The sequence below is a fragment of the Macaca fascicularis genome, chromosome 6 (assembly GCF_037993035.2).
Source record: "Macaca fascicularis isolate 582-1 chromosome 6, T2T-MFA8v1.1".
NCBI lineage: Eukaryota > Metazoa > Chordata > Mammalia > Primates > Cercopithecidae > Macaca > Macaca fascicularis.
The window spans coordinates 175,271,971-175,288,174 of NC_088380.1; the positions used below are offsets into that span (position 1 = coordinate 175,271,971).

At 44.9% G+C, this 16,204-nt stretch overlaps 2 protein-coding genes and 1 long non-coding RNA gene across 5 annotated transcripts in view; 2 read left to right on the plus strand and 1 right to left on the minus strand.

Annotated features, from left to right (window-relative positions):
- The window catches only part of RARS1 (arginyl-tRNA synthetase 1), a 34,790-nt gene extending 33,719 nt beyond the window's left edge, over positions 1 to 1,071 (plus strand). For both annotated transcript variants that reach the window (XM_005558475.4, XM_045394496.2), the window contains one exon: positions 848 to 1,071. In XM_005558475.4, the coding sequence (XP_005558532.1) occupies positions 848 to 957 (110 nt within the window). In that variant the 3' untranslated portion in view covers positions 958 to 1,071. The remainder of the gene's footprint in view (positions 1 to 847) is intronic.
- Positions 1,072 to 1,215: 144 nt separating this feature from the next.
- On the minus strand, positions 1,216 to 12,610 carry LOC135971468 (uncharacterized). Of its 2 annotated transcripts, none has more exons than XR_010587709.1 (3): positions 12,466 to 12,610; positions 10,151 to 10,269; positions 1,216 to 1,833 (listed from the first exon to the last, which is right to left on the minus strand). It is a non-coding gene; the product is annotated as an uncharacterized lncRNA (long non-coding RNA). The 2 variants fall into 2 exon arrangements; XR_010587708.1 differs by having other exon boundaries at positions 12,409 to 12,610.
- Positions 12,611 to 12,663: 53 nt separating this feature from the next.
- FBLL1 (fibrillarin like 1) lies at positions 12,664 to 13,980 on the plus strand. The gene has a single exon (XM_045394498.2). It carries the CDS (start codon positions 12,845 to 12,847, stop codon positions 13,850 to 13,852), a length of 1,008 nt encoding a protein of 335 aa, XP_045250433.1. The 5' UTR covers positions 12,664 to 12,844; the 3' UTR covers positions 13,853 to 13,980.
- The last annotated feature ends 2,224 nt before the right edge of the window (positions 13,981 to 16,204 follow it).

Here is a 16,204-nt window from a genome sequence, read left to right on the forward strand (position 1 = left end):
CTGGACTTACACGTGTAAGCCACTGCACACAGCTCCAGGTGTCTCATTTAGTAGCCATATTAGGGATGGGGTGCCATCAAAGCATTTGAATTGTGTGAGGGTGGTTTTCAGATTTATTTTATTCATGGAAACTTCCACTTTTTCCCTAACAGTTGCAGAGTGATCCATATCATATATAAAAGACAAAATGTGAAGTAGCACTTTAAACCAGAAATGGAACTCTGCCCACTTAGTCTGTTTTTCTACGATTAGGCACATGAGATGAAACCTTAGGACTCCAAAGAAAACAATTGGAAGATGACTGAGAGTAGGACAAACACAGTGTGTTTGTGGCTCCCAGAAGGAATCTTTGGGTGTTTTTGATAATGGAAACTTCTTAGAAAACAATTGTTATCTTTTCTTACCTTAGGCTCTCTGCACTCTGTCATATTACATAGTTAATGAAGTAGCCCAAATTAATGTATTATAAGGCAAGTAGGCATTTGTTAAAGTCATGCCTGAGGACTGAAACTCTACTAGGGAAAAAAAATCAATATGATAATGAAGTTTATAGTTATTTCAGACCATGAGGCCTAGGAAAAATTTTTAAAAGATAAAATTTACTGTTCTCATCATTGCAGACCTTATCTCTCTTAATAATTAAAAACATATTTCTTAACAGAAATACCTTTATTTTTTAAATTGTCTATCTGCATAGTTTAAGGTAAAGAAGATTCTAGTTAAAACCCAAAAACATCTGTGGGTTGGGCTATGTGCACTTCTAACTAAAATTTCCAAGTAACATAGATTCTTTAATAATGATTTTCAAAAAGGAAAACAAGTTAATAACTTTTTTCTGTCTTTTCAGGAAAAATATTGAAGGTGAACATGTGGCGTATGCTGCTATGTGAAGCAGTAGCTGCTGTCATGGCCAAGGGGTTCGATATCCTGGGAATAAAACCTGTCCAAAGGATGTAATCCTTCGTAGGTTTGAATACTGTGTTTTTACCAAAGTGGCCATTGGCACTGTTTGCTTTTTTACAATCATGTGGACACAAGCATAAGTAAAGAAAATTTGTCAACTATGCAAAATGTGGTTCTTTATCTCTAACAGCTAGAATTCTAAAAAGAAAAAAATCACTTCTACAAATATGCTTATATCTTGCTGAGCATTAAACCAAAATGACTTAGTGGAGGCCACGAAAAACAGGATTTGTGCACCACAGTGAGAGTGTATTGACTTTGCAGGAATGTGTTTTATTAATTTTAATTAGATAAGAAATCCCATTTATTGACCCTAAAAAGGCCCCAAGAATTTACACCTCTTCATTGTCCCATTCATGTTTCATTTCATTGTTCAGTGAGAGGTACTTACCCTGTTTTACAAGTAACAAAACTTGAGACTGCGCAGAGATAAGTAACTTGCCCTGGATTGCTCAGGAACAAAATTAAGATTCACACCTGTGCACGTTAAAATCCCAAATTCAGGCTATTTCCATTTTAAGAAAAGGTGACATTGGCATATAACAGACTTGGGTTCGGGGGAAGGGGGCAAGGAAACATAGATTGGAAATTTTCCCGAAGCTCAAGATTTAACTTTTAACACCTTATTGGCTAGATGCCAATCCCACTCGCAAAGGAAGGTAGAAACCTAGAGTGAATGTCCAAGCTAAGAAGAGGATTGCCATGATTTCCTTAGACCAGTCACTATTCATCCCCTGGGCAGGGCATATTGTCTCATTTCATGAAATTGGAGTCGTTGTAGCAGCACAGAATACAGAGATTGGTAGTGGCAGCGAGACGTTTTGGGGTACAGCTCAGCACACTGATTATTGAGTCATCAGTTAATGGAATCTGCCAACACAAAAATGAAATGAGATTCCGTGTAAAGCCAACACAATAGAAAAATGAATGCTTAATGAGCATGAATTGTATCATACTATGCTATTTCTAAAAGTCTCCAAGCTTAGAGGAACCTTAGATAGGATCTTAATGAGTTATAATAGCTTCCGTTCACAAACAAACTGGTGTGTGTAAGTCTAACATGTCCACATTAGATCGCTGCTCCCTCCAACAAACATGGGGAGGCTAAGCAGTTTCCTCTCACTCTACTAACTGCAAAGACAGTTCACCTAGACTGTTGAGCCCTTGGGTTAGAAGACTCAGGAGATTCTAGGAATTAAAACAGGATTCAGCCGGGCATGGTGGCTCACACCTGTAATCCCAGCACTTTCAGAGGCCGAGGCGGGCAGATAACTGAGGTCGGGAGTTCAAGACCAGCCTGACCAACATGGGGAAACCCTGTCTCTACTAAAAATACAAAAAATAGCCACATGTAGTGGCAGGCACCTGTAATCCCAGCCACTCCGGAGGCTGAGGCAAGAGAATTGCTTGAACCCGGGAAGCGGAGGTTGCGGTGAGCCAAGGTCGCACCATTGCACTCCAGCCTGGGAGACACAGCAAGACTCCATCTCAAAAAAAAAAAAAAAAACGGATTCAGTGAGCAGTGAGGTGGAGGAGAAAGTAATGAAAGACTAGAGGAGTATGTTAAATTAACCAAAGGTCATGATAAGTTCATATACTGGAACATCATCATCTCAGATACCTGAGGCCATAACTATCTTTAAAACACTGTCGGCTGGGCGCGGTGGCTCACGCCTGTAATCCCAGCACTGTGGGAGGCCGAGGCGGGTGGATCACGAGGTCAGGAGATGGAGACCATCCTGGCGAACATGGTGAAACCCCGTCTCTACTAAAAATACAAAAAAACGAGCCGGGCGAGTTGGCGGGCGCCTGTAGTCCCAGCTTCTCAGGAGGCTGAGGCAGGAGAATGGCGTGAACCTGGGAGGCGGCAGAGCTTGCAGTGAGCCGAGATTGCGCCACTGCACTCCAGCCTGGGTGACAGAACGACACTCCATCTCAAGAAAAACAAAAAAAAAAAACACTGTCTTACCATAATTTATAGATATATAAATACCATTTGGTAATACAGATAAGATCAGAAACCTTTCCTTAGTAGTAGAGTTCTGATTCTCCTGTTTTTGTTTATAGAGACGAGGTCTTTCTCTGCTTTTCAGGCTGGAGTGCAATGGTGCCATTGTAGTTCACTGTAACTATTTTTGTTTGTTTTTTGTTTTTTGTTTTTTTGAGACAGAGTCTCACTCTGTCACCCAGGCTGGAGTGCAGTTGTGCGATCTCGGCTCACTGCAACCTCTGTCTCCCAGGTTCAAGCGATTCTTATGCCTCAGCCTCTCAAGTAGCTGGGACTATAGTATGCGCCACCATACCCTGCTAATTTTTTTTATTTTTAGTAGAGACAGGGTTTCACCATGTTGGCCAGGCTAGTCTCAAACTCCTGACCTCCGGGTGATCTGCCTGGCGCAGCCTCCCAAAGTGCTGGGATTACAGGTGTGAGCCACGGCACCCGGCCATTCACTGTAAGTTGAACTAATGGGCTCAAGTGATCCTCCTGCCTCAGTCTCTGGTAGCTATGACTATGGTTGTGCTAATTAACCTGTTTTTAATGTGCTAGCCTTTGGAAAAACAAAGCCAATTTGACTTCAGATAATCCTTAATCTCATTTAAGTCTATGGGCCTTTGTGACCCTCAAACTTGCCTTCATTTGACCTCTAAAAGAAGTCAAAATAATTTTTTTGTTGGTTAATAGAAAAAACACGATTTTTGCCAGGTGCGGTGGCTCACATCTGTAATCCCAGCACTTTGGGAGGCTGAGGTGGGCGGATGACGAGGTCAAGAGATCAAGACCATCCTGGCCAACATGGTAAAACCGTCTCTACTAAAAATACAAAAATTAGCTGGGCGTGGTGGCGCATGCCTGTAGTCCCAGCTACTCAGGAGGCTGAGTCAGGAGAATCGCTTGAACCCGGGAGGCGGAGGTTGCAGTGAGCCGAGATTGTGCCACTGCACTCCAGCCTAGGGGACAGAGCAAGACTCCGTCTCAAAAAAAAAAAAAAAAAAAAAAAAGAAAAAGAAAAAACACTATTTTCAGGTGTTCATTCATTTATCCTAACAAATGGAATGATCTGTGACCCAAGCTTATTTACTGCATTCTAGGAAATTACAATACTATATATCAATAGCTCTAAGAACTATAGATTGCAAGATACTATAGTTTTGCACTACTAAAAAATTTTGACAAACTTTTAAACTGATAGAACTTTCGTAAGTTAGAATTTTCATACTGAAAAGAGTCTTTTAGACTTTGTATCATGTATCACTATGTACAAACTTAGCAAAGGAAAATACAACTGAAGTAAATTGGTTAAAATACTCTTAAAACTTGAGTCCCACTCTTTGAGATACTTTTTGATGCAGTCATTAATATCTGTCTTTTCTAGACAATATCATCCTCTATGCTACCAAAAACATTGATGATGCAGTGTTTTGATGTTCCACTGTAGTTCCCAAGATTATTTATCTGAGTTCTGATATTCATGTGAAGGCAGTGATGACTATGTCACAACCATCATCTGACTAATAATGACTGCGAGATGCATTGCAATTTCAGAAATGTTAAAATGTACATCCCCAAATTGATTAAACACAATAGTGTGAGGAATGAGGAAAATTAAGTTGGTTAGAAAACGTTTGACTTGGTATGGTCCAGTGTCCCTACATAAATATAAACTCTCCTTATTCCATTCTTTAATTTACAGGGACCTGTTTGCTAAACTAAGGTCTCTAGTGTCTACTAGGTCTCTACTCAGTGCTTTTCCAAACACAGGGCTGCCTGAAACCTTCCGTCATCCAAAGGTATGTGGTTTGCTGGAATTCAGTTACTCTTCCCAATGCCACCCCCCACTGAGAATTCCAGTGCCAGTCCTACCTTCCACGGGCACTACACAGGGACAGTGGAATGACATTTAAAGTGCCAAAAGGGAGGAAAACTGTCAGTCAAGACCTCTATATTCAGCAAAGCTATTCTTCAGAAATGAAGATGGTATTAAGATGTTTCCCAATAAACAAAAAGTTTGTCACTAGAAGACCATCCTTACAAGAAATGCTAAATGTTGATATGTAAGGACTCTAGACTAACAAAATCACACAACACCAGTAAAGGCAAGTACATAGTACAAAGTATATTTAAAAAGTGTAAAAGATTATAAAATCAAGTATGTAAAAGTATAAACATCAACAGTAATGTCTTGTTTTTAACTTACTTAAAAGGCAGCTGCGGAGATGTGTATGGTGGCATATGCCCTGTAGTATCAGCTGTTTGGGAAACTGAGGTGGGAAGATGGCTTGAGTCTAGGAGTTTGAGGCTGTAGTGTGCTATGATCACCTCTGTGAATAACCACTGCACTACAGCCTGAGCAACATAATGAGACCTCATCTCTAAAAAATTAAAATTTTTAAAAATAAAAAGGACAATTGAAACAATCTATATTGATGTACATACAGTGTATAAAGATGTAATTTATGACAAAAACTACAAAAGGGAATAGGAGACTGCTATATAGGAGTAAAGATTTTGTATACTACTGAAATTAAGTTGATATTAATCTGAACTTGATTGTTATAAATTAAGATGTTAATTGTAACCCCCAGGGCAGCCACCAAGAAAATAAATCCAAAATATATAGTAAGAGAAATGACAAGGTAATTAAAATATTATACTAAAATGAAAAATACCTATTTAACATGTTGAAAGCAGAAAGAAAATGATAAAGATTATGGTGGACATGAATGAGTTAGAGAATAGAAAAACAATAGAGAAAATGAATTAAACCAAAAGTTATTTTCTTAAGATCAGCAAAATTGACAAACCTTTATAGCTAGACTGAGAAGAAAAAGATAAGATTCAAATTATTAAAATCAGGCATGAGAGTAGAGAGGTTACTATTGACCTTACAAAATAAAAAGAATAGAGAATACAATTGTATGCTAAAAAAAATTAGACAATTTAAATGAACAAATTCCTAGAAACATACAAATTATCTAAACTGTCTCAAAATCTGAATAGACCTATGTAGCAAAGAGATTGAATCAATAGTCAAAAAATTTCCAACAAAGAAAAGCCAAGGACCAGATGGCTTTTCTGGTGAATTCTATCAAATCTTTAAAGAAGATTTAACACCAATCCTTCTCAAACTCTTCAAAAAAAGGAGGATTGCTTTTTAACTCATTCTATAAGGATATTACTACCCCAATATTCAAACCAAAAGCATCATAAAATAAGAAAACTTCAGATCAGTTATCACATAGATACAAAAAACTCTCATTACTAGCAAACTGAATTCAGCAAAATACTAAAAGCACTATACACATGACCAAGTAGGATTTATCTGAGAAATGTAAAGGTGATTCAACATATGAAATAAAATCACAGGCTGGCATGGAGGTTCACGCCTGTAATCCCAGCACTCTGGGCAGCAGAGGCAGGTGAACTGATTGAAGTCAGGAGTTTGAGACTAGCCTGGCCAATGTGGTGAAATCCCATGTCTACAAAAAAATGCAAAAATTAGCTGGATGTGGTGGCATGCACCTGTAATCCCAGCTATTTGGGTGGCTGAGGCATGAGAATTGCTTGAACCTGGGAGGCAGAGGTTGCAGTGAGCTGAGCCTGGGCTGCTGTACTCCAGTCTGGGCAACAAAGCGAGACCCTGTCTCAAAAACAAAAGTTCACAGTAATACATCATACTAATAAACTGAAGAGTGAAATAAATACCCCACATGAGCATCTCAATAGATTAGAAACAAAGTTGTCCACTCTTGCCACATCTATTCAAGATGCCTGTAGTCCCAGCTACTCTGGAGGCCAAGGTGGGAGGATCACTTGAGCCTGAGAGGCAAAGGTCACAGTGAGCTGTGATGATGCCACTGCACCCTAGCCTGGGTGACAAAGTGAGCATGCCCGACTAATTTTTGTATTTTTGTAGAGACAGGGTTTCACCACGTTGGCCAGGCTGGTCGTGAACTCCTGACCTCAAGGGATGCGCCCACCTCAGCCTCCCAAACTGCTGAGATTACAGGCGTGAACCACTGCACAGCACCTGGCCCACACTTACTCAAATAAAATTTTTTTTTTTTTTTTTTGGAGACGGAGTCTTGCTCCGTCGCCCGGGCTGGAGTGCAGTGGCTGGATCTCAGCTCACTGCAAGCTCCGCCTCCCGAGTTCACGCCATTCTCCTGCCTCAGCCTCCCGAGTAGCTGGGACTATAGGCGCCCGCCACCTCGCCCGGCTAGTTTTTTGTATTTTTTAGTAGAGACGGGGTTTCACCGTGTTAGCCAGGATGGTCTCAATCTGCTGACCTCGTGATCCGCCCGTCTCGGCCTCCCAAAGTGCTGGGAGTACAGGCTTGAGCCACCGCGCCTGGCCTCAAATAAATTTTAAAAGCAGATTTAAACTAGAGCATAAATGGTACAGAGAAGTTAATATGCATCTACAATTTTATGCTAATTTTCTCATTTTTGACTTTGCTTCTTGGCCAATGTCAGCCCAAAATGGCCAGGATTAATATTCTAGAAAATTGGCTAAATAATATTCAGTCGATGGAGGTAATTATCTTAAGTGCAATGAGCCAGGCACAAATAGACAAATATCCCATGTTCTCACTTATATGTGGGAGCTAAAAAAAAATTTTTTTTTGAAACGGTCTAGTTCTGTTGCCCAGGCTGGAGTGCAGTGGCGTGATCATCACACCACATCACCTCCACCTCCCGGGCTCAAGCGATCCTCCCACCTCAGCCTCCTGAGTAGCTGGGGCTACAGGCATGTGCCACCATGCCTGGCTAATTTTTGTATTTTTTGGTAGAGATGGGGTTTTGCCGTGTTGCCCAGGCTGGTCTTGAACTCTCGGGCTCAAGTGATCACCTGCCTCAGCTCCCAAACTGCTGAGATTACAGCTGTGAGTCACCGTGCCTGGCTGGGAGCTAAAAAATTTGATCACATGGAGGTAGAGAGTGGAAAAACAGTTAACAAGAGACTGGGAAGGGTGAATGGGGGCAGGAGGGAAGATGAAGAGAAGTGGGTTAAAAGGTACAAACATACAGGCCTGGCGAGGTGACTCACACCTGTAATCCCACCACTTTGGGAGGCTGAGATGGGTGGATCACCTGAGGTCAGGAGTTCGAGACCAGCCTGGCCAACATGGTGAAACCCCATCTCTCCTGAAAATACAAAAAAAAAAAAAAAAAACCAGGCATGGTAGCATGTGCCTATAATCCCAGCTACTCATGAAGCGTGAGGCACAAGAATCGCTTGAACCTGGGAGGAGGAGGTTGCAGTGAACTGAGATCACGCCACTGCGCTTCAGCCTGGGTGACAGAGGGAGACTCTGTCTCAAAAAAAAAAAAAAAAAAAAAAGAAAAAGGTACAAACATACAGTAAGATAGAAGGAACAAATTCAATGCTTGATAGCTGAGTAGGGTGACGATACTTAATAAAAATGTACTGTACTCTGGTGATGGATACTTTAAATACCCTGACTTGATCACTGCATTATACATGTAACAAAACTTCTCATGTACCCCATACATTTGTACACATCAAAAAAATACTTGGTTGCATTATAGAAATTTCACTGGTTAATGAGAGTACCTGGGGTCATCTAAAGTAAAACAATTTTTTTTGCTTTGTTTTGTTGTTTGGCTTGCTTTGCATTTTCATACCAATTTAATTACATACATATACATGGTGTTTATAAAAAATAAAATGTACTGGATTGAAGGGGAGCACAGTTAGACTCACTGTAATTTTTGTGGGGATTTTAGATTGTAGGAGTTTGATATTTGTAGAAATTTTTTTATATATTGAGATGGGGTCTATATTTTCCAGGTTGGTCTCGAACTCCTGAGCTCAAGTGATCCACCCACCTCAGCCTCCCAAAGTGCTAGGATTACAGGCATGAGTCACTGCGCCCAGCCCAAATCTCAGATTCTTATTCCATAAAATGAAGAATTACAGAGAATTTCTAAGGTGTCTTATGGAAAGAAGACCTTTGCAAAAGTAGCCCAGCTAAGCTTTTTGAGCATTTCCTGAATGGCAGCCACTAGTTCTACAGTGGGGAATGGAGTGAGAGTCTGAGCCACCAAGAGATGAAGTGTCCCCCAGCAGAGGTAATGGCCAAACAATAATGACATCCCAAATAAGGGATTTTAGCAACTCTCCAAGGTCCAGAGGCTAGAAAAAGGGAGAAGATTTTCTTTTTCTAATTAATTAACCAGCTATATTAGATATATTATTGGGAGTTGACTATGATTCTGAGTTTTAGTCATGTGTTAGGAAGGAGGTATTATAATTTGTCTTGATGAGTACATTTAAATATATACATGCTGAACAGTAAATTTCACCTGAGGTATTTGTGTTGGGTACACTGATCCAGGTGTGCCAGCTGGCATTATGCAATAGACACCTAGGTAAAAACATTTACTGTTCCCCAATTATGGCACCCACATATCTCAGCTGCCTTTCAGCTAGGCAGGCCATGTGACTGACTTTGGCCAGTCATCAGCCAGGAGGCTGAGGTGGGAGAATTGCTTGAGCCTGGGATATCAAGGCTGCAATCCGTGGTGAGTAGATATGATTGTGTCAAAGTCTTGACTAAACATACAAAAAGGTTGTGAGTCATCTGCACTCTATTCTTCAGCGGTACAGTGGAGGCCCTCTTTTTTCTCATGTGGCAGCCACAAGATGATGGGGCCTGAGTTCTTTAGTGGCTGTGTGGTGCAAACCTCCTACTGACTCTCAGTGGACATAAAACATAAGAAATAAACATAGTTGTATTAATACATTGAGATTTTGGAGTTCTGTGTTACTGCGTCATAGCCCAACTCCTCTTGAGCAAATGTAGCTGCACCTGTCACTGGGGTGGAGATCAGATCCCTAGAGTCTGTCACCTTTGGAAGTGGACCACGGCTTAGAGAAAACAAGTTTCTTCATGCATGGATGCTTAAAGTATAATGAGAATGGGGATGGGGTTATAGAGCATTACCTCTGGTTTCACATCAATCATGGCTAGTTACTCCTTGGGCAGTTTGTTGGAATGGTTGTGTGAGAAAATAAGCAAAATTTCTCATGCATTTTTTAAATCTATGGGAATGATTCATGTACCCCATGTCTACTACTGAGGCCTAGTCACAGATGTAATTATTATCATTACTATGGGGCACATCTTATGGAATAACAAGTCAATTGTAAACAAAAGTATACCTGGTGCCAAGTGTGGTGGCTTGTGCCTAGAATTCCAGCAACTCAGGAGGCTGAGGCAGGAGGATGGCTTGAGGCCAGGAGCTGGAAACTAGCTTGGGCAACATAATGAGGTTGCATCTCTACAAAAAGTAAAAAAAAAATTGTCAGGCACGATGGTTTATACCTATATAGAAAGAAACGTGGCTGGCCACTCTGGCTCACACCTGTAATCCTAGCACTTTAAGAGACTGAAACAGAAGGACTGCTTGAGTCCAGGAGTTTGAGGCAAGCCTGGGCAACATAGTGAGAACCCATTTCTATAAAAAATAAAAAATTTAGCTTGGTGTGGTGGCACACACCTGTAGTCCCAGCTACTCAGGAGGCTGGGGTGGGAGGACTACTTGAGGCTGGGAGATCAAGGCTGCAATAGCCATAATTGTGCCACTGCACTCAGCCTGGGTGACAGAGTGAGACCCTGTCTTAGAATAAAAAAAGAAAAATAAAGCCCTTTTCTTTATAAATTACCCAGTCTCAGGTATAGAAACATAAAACAAATTAAGACAGTAGATTAATGCCCCAGCCTCCAACCTGCAGCAGAACAATTCTGAGATGCCTTCCACACAGTTTCTCAGAGAGTACTCAGAGCAGTTGAGCTCCCATTTTCCACTGTGGTCATCTTCTCATTAATGTACCCTCTTTTTTTTTTTTTTTTTTTTGAGACAGGGTCCCGCTCTGTCACCTAAGCTGGAGTGTAGTGGTATGAGGACAGCTCACTGCAGCCTTGATCTCCCAGGCTCAAGCGAGCCCTCCAGCTCAGCCTCCTCAGTAGCTGGGACTACAGGTACACACCATGACACCTGGCTAAGTTTCTTTTATTTTTGTAGAAACAGGGTCTTGCTATCTTGCCAGGGCTGGTCTTGAACTCGTGGGCTCAATCAATCCTCCCACCTTGGCCCCCCAAAGTGCTGGGATTACAGGTGTGAGGCACTGTGCCCAGTTCTTTCTTAACCTTTCTATCTTTATTCTATCTCGTTTTTGCACCCCCACCCCACATGTGCTTCCTGGGATCAACTCACAAACCACTTGGACTCAAGTCTTTGTCTCAGGATCTCTATTATTCAAGGTTCTCCAAAGACACAGACCTGTAGGATATATATATGTGTGTGTGTATATATGAGACATATATTGGTTCATGTGATTATGGAGACCAGCAAGTCCAAAATCTGCAGGGCCAACGTCCTGGTCTAAAGGTTGTCAGGCAGAAAGAGCTGATGTGCCAGTCGAAAGGCCATTGGGCAGGAGAATTCTCTCTTCCTTGGGGAAGGATTTTATTTTATTTCTGCCTTCAACTGATTAGATGAGGCCCACCCACATCCTAAACGGCAATCAGCTTTATTCAATATACCAATTTAAATGTTAATCTCATGTAAAAACACCCTCACAGAAACACTCAGAATACTATTTGACCAAATATCTGGGCACCCCATAGCCCAGTAAAGTTGACAAAATTAACCCTCACAGACACCAAGTGTAGTTCATCATTTTGGAAATATTCGACTTACAGCAGAAGTGGAAACCTCTGAGTAGAGTATCAGGAATCATACACTTCACTCACTGATTTCTTGTTCACATTCCAGTGTATAAAATTCTGGTCCCCATTAAGGAGACACTCCAGTTCTCAGGGAAAACCAGACTTGGCATTGCCGTCCATGAGTATGAGACAGGAAGAGCTGTGGTCCAGGATGGAACGAAAGTCATACTGCACATACCAGGTGTTCGATACATGCTCAGCAATTCAAGTGCGCGTTCTCTCTCTCTCTCTGGAGTAGACACTTACTTCAACTAACGGGAGGCTGGCCAGTTGTTTTACCACCTATCCTGCTTTTCCCAGCTCTTGTGTGGGCCCCAAAGCCCCCAGCAGTAGACGGCCCCAACTGCTGTCGCTGTCCCTGGTGCTGACCAAACGCTAACGCTTCTGCGTTGCGGCCTTAGGGCCACTGGTGGTGCCCAGTTATTCTTTTATTTTCCTTTTGTTCTTTTCTTTTCCTCTCTTTGTTGCTGCCCTTATTGCTGCCCAATTATTCTTTTCTATCTCTTTCTCTTTCTTGTCTCTCTCTCTCTCTTTCTTTTCTTTCTTTCTCTTTCTTTCTCTCTCTCTTTTTCCTCCAGAAAATGCTGCAGACTGAGTGTGATTTTGAAGCATAGACTGGACTTCGAGGATGAACGTGACATTTTGGCTCTCTGTACATCCCCATTCACACTGAAGAATCAACACTTACTTGCTGATCAATATTCCTAGAACTGGTGGCACAGCCAGGACCTACGCTGATGCTTACCTCCCCCTGTCCTGCCGCAGAGACGCCCCCGTCCCTGTGGCCCAGGGAGGTGCCAAGGGTCCCTGGGGAAGGCGGGAGATGGGGAAGGGGCAGGGTGAGCGAAGAGGAGCAGGCTGCGTCTCCACGCAGGCTGGGAAGCGGGGCTTCCGGGCCGCAGGGTCGCGGGGACGGGTGTGATGCAATCGCGCCACAGCCGCTGCGTCAAGGGGCGGCTCCGGGATGCGGGGACTGCGGTAGAGCCGGTCCCGCCCCCGCCGCCCGCCGCCCGCCTTCGCTAACCCCGCGGACAGCCGCCGGGACGACCACCCAGAGCCACCGGAGCCCCCTGACACCCGCCCCGAGTCACCGGTAACCCGCGGCACCCGCCCCGGGGCGCGCCATGAAGTCGGCGGCGAGCTCGCGCGGGGGCGGTGGGGGCGGCCGCGGGGGCGGCGGCTGGGGCGGCTGGGGCGGGGGCCGAGGCGGCGGCGGCGGCGCGGGCAAGGGCGGCGGGGGCGACGGCGGCGGCCCGGGGGGCAAGGGCGGGTTCGGGGCACGGGCGCGCGGCTTCGGCGGGGGCGGCCGGGGCCGGGGGCGAGGCGGCGGAGACGACAAGGATCGCGGCGGCGGCGGCGGACAGCGGCGGGGCGGGGTGGCCAAGAGCAAGAGCCGTCGCAGGAAGGGCGCCATGGTGGTGTCGGTGGAGCCGCACCGGCACGAAGGCGTCTTCATCTACCGCGGGGCGGAGGACGCGCTGGTCACGCTGAACATGGTGCCGGGCCAGTCGGTGTACGGCGAGAGGCGCGTCACAGTGACCGAGGGCGGCGTGAAGCAGGAGTACCGCACGTGGAACCCATTCCGCTCCAAGCTGGCCGCGGCCATCCTGGGCGGGGTGGACCAGATCCACATCAAGCCCAAGTCCAAGGTGCTGTACCTAGGCGCCGCGTCGGGCACCACTGTCTCCCACGTCTCCGACATCATTGGCCCAGACGGCCTGGTCTACGCCGTCGAGTTCTCCCACCGCGCCGGCCGCGATCTGGTCAACGTGGCCAAGAAGCGCACCAACATCATCCCTGTCCTGGAGGACGCGCGGCACCCGCTCAAGTACCGCATGCTCATCGGGATGGTGGACGTGATCTTCGCCGACGTGGCCCAGCCCGACCAGTCCCGCATCGTGGCCCTGAACGCCCACACCTTCCTGCGCAACGGGGGCCACTTTCTCATCTCCATCAAGGCCAACTGCATCGACTCCACCGCATCTGCCGAGGCTGTGTTTGCTTCTGAGGTGAGGAAGTTGCAGCAGGAGAACTTGAAGCCCCAAGAGCAGCTGACCCTGGAGCCCTATGAGAGGGACCACGCTGTGGTGGTCGGGGTCTACCGGCCTCTTCCAAAGAGCAGCACCAAGTAGCACCCAGCTCAGGCTCGCCTGCCATCTCCCCAAGCCTGTGTTGTGTTTGCTATTATTTTCTATGTGTTTTCTTTGTGCGTGTTTTGTTTTGTTTTGTTTTTTCTATTAAACTGCATAAAGAAACGGCACCTATCTGTATGGTGATGCCAGGCTAGGTTTTGCTGCAGTAACAACCCCCAAATCCCAGTGGCCTAAACCAGCTGGTGTAAGGGGCCCATCACGCAGTAGCCTGGGAGCTGTGCTCATTCTCATCACTCCGGTCCCCAACTCCCCAGGGCCCCATTTTCACACATGCTCCCTCCATCCCTAGGGCAAAGGAAAGAGAGCTGGGGAACTGCTAATAAAAGCTTTTAAACTTCCCCTTGGAACTGATGGGGCACTTCTGCTCACATTTGGCCAAGTCACATGACCAAGCCTGACTCCGGGGAAGGACACTGAATATTGATGGACAATAATGTAGTCAAACACACCAATCATCTGACTCACAGCCAAAGTCAACCACAATAAGTTTTTATTACTTTACTCTTCAACTAAGCCCTTTTGCATTCACGGTTAAAGTGAATAATAAATAAATGTTAAATTTATTCCTCACACCAGCCCTGAGATGGCTTTGTTAGCACTTGTGTATTACATGTGAAGCAACAGGGCTTCTGAAGGTAAACTAGTTGCTCAAACTTACATAGCCAGTAAGGAGGTAGGACTGAAATGCCAGTCTTCAGGGCTCTAAATCCATTGCTGTTTCCTCAGCACCAGGGGGATCTTGTCTCTGGCCCCCAACCCCTATGGCATGCACACAGGGACACACTTAGAGCAGGGCCCTGTGACCTTATTGTGTTCTTTTGCTCCCCCCTGTCCCCCACTGGGCTAGCCCTTTGGTTTCACAATAGCAAAATAAGGTAGGGGGGCAGGATGTAGGTCTAGCTAGCAGACTGTCTCCACTGCAGGGCATAACATACCCCAAGTGGCATCACCAAGTGTCTGCAGAACAGGCAGAAAAATGACTCCCAGAAAGTATCTGTCTTTGCAAGGCATGTCCTGCAGTTCCCAAGATGCTGGTCTCAGTACCTTGCAGTCTCTCTCCAAAGCGCCCCAAAGGGAAGGGAGAGTGGGTAATCCAAGGAGAGCTGAGAATGCCCCCAAGGCCCAGTAAATGCCTCCAAGCCAGACCTTAGGAAGGCCTTTCATTCATTCATGCATGCATACACTCAAAAAAATCCCCACTGCCAAAGTCACCAACATTTAGTCTTTGAATGATTGCGCACTAATGTATCATTTGGAGGGTGGATTTGCCTTTCTAAACATGTGCTTGGGCAGCAATCATGGTTAGTCTGCTTTTTCTGAGAGCATACTTCTTGAACAACAAAGGATAAATCAGACTTTTTATTTTATTTATTTTATTTGAGACAGGTCTTGCTCTGTCACCAAGCCTGGAATACAGTGGCACAATCATGGCTCACTGCAGCCTTGAACTCCTGGGCTTAAGTGATCTTCCTGCCTCAGCCTACCACACCTGGCTAATTAAAATAATTTTTTTTTTTTTTGTAGGAACAGTCTCGCTTTGTTGCCAAGGCTGGTCTTGAACTCTTTGCTTCAAGAAATCCTCCTGCCTCAGACTCCCACAATGGGATTAGAGGTGTGAGCTATGGTGCCTGGTCCAAATCGGATTTTTTAAAAGGCTACCACTCTTTCACCATTCCCCCCATCCTACCCCATCCCAAAATTCAGAAAGGGAATTACAGTTCAGATGTATTAGCAAGACTGACTCAGGAAGAAGAGAGTGAATGAGGTACATGTCTATTTCCATAAACAATGGAAATCTTCATTACAACCCTGCAAAGCCAGGATCACTTTTCCTATTTGGCATATGAGAACACTGCAGTTCAGAGATGACAGTGCCTGGTTTAAGATCCCCCAGAAAGGCTCACAGCCAAAAATCACAGCCTTGTTAATCTGACTCCAAAATCTATGTCGTTTTCACTGAAGTCTATGCTGGTTCTGTTGCCTTGAAAAGCTCTCTCTGCTTCAAATACAAAAAAATTAGCCGGTCGCAGTGGCGGGCGCCTGTAGTCCCAGCTACTTGGGAGGCTGAGGCAAGGGAATGGCGTGAACCCAGGAGGGCAAGCTTTGCAGTGAGCCAAGATTGCGCCGCCGCACTCCAGCCTGGGCGACAGAGCGAGACTCCGTCTAAAAAAAAAAAAAAGAAAGAAAGAAAAGAAAAGAAAGGCCCTCTCTCCAATCCTAGGCTAATTTATTAGTTGCTGGGATGAAGCCCTGAGGCTGAGGTGGACTCCCTGGGAACAGGAACTGTTTGCTCACTAGGGGAAGGAGGGGCTCTGCAGCAGCTGAGGCCCA